This window comes from Peromyscus eremicus, chromosome 3, assembly GCF_949786415.1.
Source record: "Peromyscus eremicus chromosome 3, PerEre_H2_v1, whole genome shotgun sequence".
In the NCBI taxonomy this organism is placed as follows: domain Eukaryota; kingdom Metazoa; phylum Chordata; class Mammalia; order Rodentia; family Cricetidae; genus Peromyscus; species Peromyscus eremicus.
Genome location: NC_081418.1, coordinates 95,099,468 through 95,106,095, shown reverse-complemented (window position 1 = coordinate 95,106,095; position 6,628 = coordinate 95,099,468). Strand labels below are relative to the sequence as shown.

Here is a 6,628-nt window from a genome sequence, read left to right as displayed (position 1 = left end):
CCTCAAAGAGCTGGTCAGTAAACACCTGGACTAAGCTCTCAAGTTCTAGAATGCCACCAGGCCCAGGGAGTCTCCCTCCTGGAAGTACTTCAACAGGTCTAGATCAAGACCAGAAATTCCAAGAATTCACAGCAGCAGCTCCCATGACACTGATGTGAGTTTTGGCACAAGTTTTGTGACTTGCATTGTTTCTTACTGCTCTGCTGCCTCAGTTTCCCTGGTGCAGTGTTAATCTGAGAACGCCACATCCAATGGAAAGATAATGGTCAATGCATCAGAAAGACCGGATCCCTCCAGCTTCAGGAAGTGGGAGTGAACAGACTGAACGGGGCTTCCACAGGGCTCCCACCCTCCCACTGAGTGCCCCTTGCCCTTCCGCTCAGGGTAGCTTACTGCACATGTTTTGAGGGCACAGTCTCATCTATCACCAGGCCTTGGCCCATCCAGTTTCTCAGGCAATCCTCCTCCACCCGTTCTGAACCAGCTGGCCCAAGTCCCATCAGGACCACACAGAAAGCGGTGAAGTAGAAGATGCTTTAATCAAGGGTGAAGTCCCCAGTCAGGGCGACCTCACTCCATCTTTAGTGGAGGGGTATCAGCCCCTGCTCCAATGCCCCCCCAATACCCTGAGGCCCCTCAGGAAAGAGGGAGCAGCTGAACAGCAAATTAAGGAAGAGGCCAGGGGTGGATAGGCAAACCCAGATTATGGAAGCAGCAGGACCCTGACCAGACCTGGCAGAGCTGACCCAGGCGAGAGCTTTAGCCCACGGTTCAACCTAGGAGGGGCTGAGGTGGCTGTGCACTGGACCGTGGTGCCAGGGGGCCGAGGGTCAAAGGGGACAGCAGGGAAGGCGTGCTTAGGAGATGAGGCGGCTGTGAAGCTGGTGCAGCTGCTCCTGGGTCAGCACCAGCCGGTGTCGCTGTCCTAGGCCTGCTGCACACGAGAAGGTCACTTTGCCCATGTAGACTGTGTCGTCTTGCTGCTCCTCCTTGGCCTTGTGTTGGGAACAGAAAGAGGACCTCAGGTCAGGGCTGACTTGATTATGGGCCACTGAAGGGTCCTTGGGTACTGGCACTGGCAGCCCCTGGAAACTGAGGCTTCTGGGTTCTGACACCACAGTGACATCTTTGAAATTAGAACGGGAGTTGAGTCTAACGAGGTAATCTGAGTCCCTCCCGGCATAAGAGTCAGGGCAGGTGTGACTTATGTGCTGGGATAGTCCAGTCTCTAAGTGTTGAGAGCACTCTGGGGGTCTGGGCAGGTAAGACTTGGCCCTGCCAGGGAGAGTAAGGTGTGCGGCTGGGCCTGCGACTCCAGAGGCCTCTTCAAGTCCCAGGAAGAGGGGGAGAACCCACGGGGCACCCAGCACAGTGCCCCCATCCTGCACCGCATGCCCCCTTACCCTGAGGAAGGCTGATGAAGGGAAGGTGGCAAAGTCAGTGGGGACCGTAGCTCCGGGACGCTGAGTTACTGTCTCCTTGAGGACCTCATCCTGGGGAGGAGGAGGGGGAGGAGGAGACAGGGTCATTCAGGGGACCCGGCGGGTAGTTCGAGACCTGCCCAGCTTCACAGAGACACTAGTTTCAGGGGACTTAGCTTTCTATCACTACACTTTGGCTCTTGTCTCTAACCCAGTCCCTGTCCAGCATCCCTCCATGCTTTGCACCCCTTCTCTCTCTAAGGCCTAGCTCAGCTTCCCTGGCCTCTAAGCAACCTCCGGCAAATACTCTGCCCTCTCCTGATCTCAGCTGGCAGAAACTGCAGCCGCACATCCTACAGAACTGCTGGGCCAGCACTGGTGGTTCACCAGCCTAAAGAGGATCCCACGCAGGCACTTTGGTGAGAAGTCCCCCTTCCCTCCCACCGGCTCCCCAATGTGCCTCAAGCATGGAGCAGGTCCAGAGAGACCCCACAAGTGCCTGCCTCTCCCCAGGGGTGAGCCAAGAGAGCTCAGTGTGGGAAGGCAGGGGACCGACCTTGAGCCTCTCGATGGTGTCGCTCAGGGACTTGAGCTGAATCACTTGTTCCATAAGCTGAGCTGATGGGCTCTTGGCAGCTGTGAAGAGGGAGGGATGCTGAGGATGCTGTGGTCCCTCCGAGCAGCTGAACTACATGGTCACAGCACTGGTACTGGACCCACATAGCACAGGCACTTCAGAGATAAAGTGCGAACTGGGTCTGGTGGGAAAGCCTAGAACCCCAGCTACGGGGAGACTGGATAAGATGATAGGGAGTTCAAGGCCTGCCTGGGCAACTTACTGAGACCTTGTCTCAAAACTAAACATAAAAAAATTTTAAAAAGTGCCAGGCATGTTAAGGCATGCTTTTAATCCCAGTGCTCAGGGAGGCAGAGGCAGGTGGATCACTGAGTTTGAGGCCAGCCTGGTCTACAGAGCAAGTTCCAGGACAGCCAGGGCTATACAGAGGAACCCTGTCTCAAAGAACAAAACAAACAAAAACTTCAAAAGTAAAAATCTGGTGCTACAGAGCATTAGTCTAGCAAGCTCGAGGCCTTCAGTTCAATCTCAGTAGAGAAGAAAGGAAGGAGAGATGGGTAGGGGGATATGAAGAGAGGATATGAGTAAAGTCAGGGAAACAGAACTCTGAGGTCAAAGAACACTGCTAGAAGGGCCTTGGGGAAAGGCGGAGGCCGCAGCCATCTTCTCACAGTGGAGGGCACACACCTGGACTGGCTCGAGTGATGTCTACTACATGGGTGTGCGTGCTCAGCTGATTCAGCGTCTCCAACAGCTGGCTGGTCTTGCGATACAGAGCCCCATCCACCAGCTCGCCACCAGGGCCCTCGTGGGGTGGGAGGGAAAGCTTTGCAACATGCAGAGGGGGCAGAGCGGCCAAGGACGCCTTCATCTGGGCTCCCTGTCAGGATGTGGGAGGGAGGGCACAGAAGTAGTGGTGAGAGGTGGGAGGTAGCCTCTGCCACCCATCAGTGGGCAGGCATGCCCAAGCTCCAGCCAAGCTCCAGCCCCAGGTTCCCCGTGAGTGCCTTACTTTGAGGATGCTGTTCTCATGCTGGAGCTGAGAGATGTGCAGCCTCATGGCAGAGATCTGCTGAAGCAGCAGTGGTGAGTCCTTCACCAGCCCCGGGCCTGACAAGGCGCCGGGAGCCTGCCCAGGAGTGCCCCCTGTGAAGATCACACGGGACGTCATCAGCCCTGGCTGCAGAGGTTGAAAACTTGGCTCCTCCCTTTTCCTCCCTCCCTCCCCCACTTCTGAAGGCTCATGGGGAGAAGCCTCATGCTGTTCCCAGTCCCAGTGGCCTTGGGAAACCCCAGCAGGGGGGAGTCTCTACCTCGCTGCTGTTCTTCTGTGTGCAGGAAAGCCCGTGGGGAAGCAGAGAGAGAGAGAGGGGGTTAGACGATGTGGGGGTGCAGGGCGAAACAAAGGACTCTGGACATGACATGCACAAGACCCTTTCCTCAACGCCAAAACCTCCTCTCTAAGAACCTGCCTCTGCCTCGGGGCGAGAGCGGAGTGAGGGAGAGCAAAGGTGGACGAGGCAGGCCGAGGCACCGAGAGAGAACGAGAGAGACAGAGAGAACGGCCCGTGAGTGCAGTGCAGGAAGCCCTTGGCGAGGGGTTCCTCCTGCTTCTCTCCAAGAGCAGCTGCATGGGGAACGCTCCAGTCTCCTCTGGGCCACTGTACTCACCACCAGCAATGCCAGAGACCAGGGTAGCGATGCCTGAGGGAGGGGGGCCCCGGAGCCCCTCAATTGTGCGCTTGGACTGGCTGCTCAGCCGCTGCTTTAGTTCGGCCTTCTCGGCCTCCAGCTGGTCGATGTCAGCCTGGAGCGCATCCATAGTCTCCTCGAAGTCTCTGTGGAAGAGAACCTGGGCTCGGGCCTGTCCCTTCCTCACAGCCCCACAGGACTCTCTTCACCCTGACAGCGGCCCTTAGAGGCAACCCCAGCTACAGTCGGAGCAATCAGTGGAGCGGACTGGGGGGGATGGGCAGTCAGACTACAAGGACAAAGGAGTCACTAGCAACAGAGGGCGGCCGACAGGAGAGAGCGTGGAGGACTCCGGGCCCCAGGGATGGTGCCTGACTTCTCCTTCTTCCGCAGCAGGGTCTGAGTCTCCTCCAGCCGAGTCTGGACTTTCTCGATGCGCTCGTCTGCATCCTTGGCAGCGCTGTCCAGCTTCTTCTCCAAGAGGCTCAGCCGCACGTTGGCCTCACTCAGCTCCTCCCCCTGGACGAGGTCACACTTCTAGTTCCCCACACCCTCCCCAGAGCCCCAGGACTGGGTCAGGCTATGGGATGTGGGGCTCCCTCCCTGATGACCCCTAGCTGCAGGCCCCACCTCTTTCCTTGACTCCCACGCCACCCTGATCCCCACTGCCGGCACCTGCTGCTGCCCAGTCCTGCCACACCTCCTAGCCTTCAGCTTAATTTTCTAATTAATTAGTGTTGTGTGTATGGGTGTTTTGACTACATGTATGTCTGTGTACCATGTGTGTGCCTGGTGCCCTCAGAGGCCGGAAGAGGACATTGGAAACCTAGGACTAGAGTTAAAGGTGGTTGTGAGCCACCCTGTGGGTGCTGGGAATCAAATCAGGGTCCCCTCGAGAGCAGCCAGTGCTCTTAACCACAGTCCATCTCTCCAGGCCTCCGCACCTTAATCTTGAGCGACTTCTTTAACTCCTTGATAACTGTCTCTCGGTCTTCAAGCTTCAAACCCAGACCTTCAGCATCCGTGATCTCTGCCCGCAGGGCTGCAGCCCGAAGTTCAACCGGAGGAGGCTAAAGGACAGGGTGGGTCAGAGGCTGGAGGCCGAGGTAGAGGCCACTAGTGCCCTCCTTTCAGAGACATCCAGTCACAGGATGCTCCTCCCTCCAGACTCCTCGCCCTCCACAACCGGGGCAGCTCCGCAAGTTGCACCCCTGCGGGTCCCTGGGTCCCCAGGACCCCACCTACCTTGCTGGGTGGCCGCTCTGCGTCGTACTCGCCCTCCTGCATGGCTGTGGCCAGCTTGTTCATCGTGCTGATGAGGATGGTACATGACTGGCGCAGACACTCATAGGGGCTGCTGGAGGGGCTCCCGTAGATCTGCGGGAGCCAAGAGCAAGCGTGAAAGGAAGGCCCGCGACGGCCTCTGCCTCCTCCAGCCCCACAGCCCAAGGTTCCAGGCCAACCTGCTCGCTGGCTTTGAAAGCCAGCTCCTCCAGCGCAGCCACAGGGAGCCCTTCATTCTCTGCCAGGGGGGCAATAAGCTGGGCGGCGGCAGCCGCCACCTCCTGCAGAACAGCCACCACCCACGTCAAGTGCTTCCTGCAGTCGAGGAGTGTGTCGGATACCTGCGTGACAGGCTAAAGTCAAGAGCCCACCTGGTCCAGCATTAGAGTTCCTCGCTTCCCAATCCAGGCCCTGACAGATCCAGAGCTTTAGGTGATATAGGCCCCTCCCGTTTCTGCTAAGCTTCCTTCCCTCACACTCTCAGCCCAAAACCTGTGGTCCAAAGGCCAGTGCTGCTGGGATCCCAGGAGCATCTGTCCCTGGCATTCGCCTTCGGATCTTCTTGCAGAACTGGCGGATGTCACTGCATGATGTTTCCAGGTCTCGGAGAAGAAGAGCAATATCTGTTGCCTCCTGCCCACCCTACACAGGAAAAGGAGCCAGGCCGAGCCAGGTCAGCACGAGGGGAGGTGGGGGAGGCACAGAAAGACCCCTCAGATCTAGGTGTGCCTCACCTGCAGGAAGGCACGCAGCCGCCCCACCTCCACGCCCATACAGTCCAGGGCACTCTGGGTGAACTGTGCAAAGAGAAACATGTGGTCTTAGCCGCTAATGTGAGCTCTTCTGTCCCATCATCCTCTCTAAGAAGTCCCGCCCTCTGATGACCGTACACACACACAGGGGTCCTCTACCGTCACTGACCTCTGACCCGACTTCCTTCCCTCATCCCTACAGCAACCTTAATCACGGTCTACACATGTCACCTTGATGTGGTCAGCCAGCTGCATGGTGGAATCCTCGGGCTGTTCGGCAAGGTGGATGCTGTACAGATGCTGAGGAGGAACGACACAGAGACGGCCTTTAGCCTACAGAAGGGCCAGGGCTGAGAGACTGTCCTCTTCCCAAACTAGAGTTTGAGCCCTGGACACTGCGGTCTTCAGAGGTACAAAACCTTCCAAAACCTCCAGGCGGCCGCATCCCCAGGCAAGTTCACATCAGAGCAAATGAGAACTGGGATGGTTCTCATTTGGTGGTGCGGGCCCATGATCCTAGCACTGGGGAGGCACACAGAAGCATCAGAGGTCAAGGCCAGCCTGAGCTACAGGGAGACGCTGTCTTATAAAAACGACAGTGAGATAGCTAAGCAGGAAAGACACCTGCTCACAAGCCAAGCAACCAGAGCTCAATCCTCAAGACCCACGCGGTGGGAGAAAAGAGTTAACTTCCTCGCGCTGTCCTATGACCTCTACATGGACACTGGCATGCAGACACACATACATGCACATACACTACACACACAGATTTTTTTTTTTTTAATCCAGACATGATAGCACAAACCTATTATCCCAGCATTTGGGATGGAGGCAGGAGGATCAGGAGTTCAAGGTTATCGTTGGCTACATAGCAAGTTTAAGGTCAGCCTGGGTTACATGAG

At 57.1% G+C, this 6,628-nt stretch overlaps 1 protein-coding gene across 9 annotated transcripts in view; it reads right to left on the bottom strand.

Moving 5' to 3' along the window:
• Positions 1 to 520: 520 nt before the first annotated feature.
• The window catches only part of Dctn1 (dynactin subunit 1), a 42,620-nt gene continuing 36,512 nt past the window's right edge, over positions 521 to 6,628 (bottom strand). For 6 of the 9 annotated variants that reach the window (XM_059258044.1, XM_059258043.1, XM_059258037.1 and 3 more), the window contains 14 exons: positions 5,958 to 6,026; positions 5,709 to 5,771; positions 5,467 to 5,616; positions 5,154 to 5,315; positions 4,936 to 5,067; positions 4,635 to 4,760; positions 4,067 to 4,209; positions 3,670 to 3,836; positions 3,312 to 3,326; positions 3,011 to 3,144; positions 2,686 to 2,878; positions 1,978 to 2,057; positions 1,404 to 1,493; positions 521 to 995 (listed from right to left, as the gene is read on the bottom strand). In XM_059258044.1, the coding sequence (XP_059114027.1) occupies positions 858 to 995; positions 1,404 to 1,493; positions 1,978 to 2,057; positions 2,686 to 2,878; positions 3,011 to 3,144; positions 3,312 to 3,326; positions 3,670 to 3,836; positions 4,067 to 4,209; positions 4,635 to 4,760; positions 4,936 to 5,067; positions 5,154 to 5,315; positions 5,467 to 5,616; positions 5,709 to 5,771; positions 5,958 to 6,026 (1,662 nt within the window). In that variant the 3' untranslated portion in view covers positions 521 to 857. The remainder of the gene's footprint in view (positions 996 to 1,403; positions 1,494 to 1,977; positions 2,058 to 2,685; positions 2,879 to 3,010; positions 3,145 to 3,311; positions 3,327 to 3,669; positions 3,837 to 4,066; positions 4,210 to 4,634; positions 4,761 to 4,935; positions 5,068 to 5,153; positions 5,316 to 5,466; positions 5,617 to 5,708; positions 5,772 to 5,957; positions 6,027 to 6,628) is intronic. The other 3 variants (XM_059258038.1, XM_059258041.1, XM_059258046.1) reach the window with 1 other exon arrangement.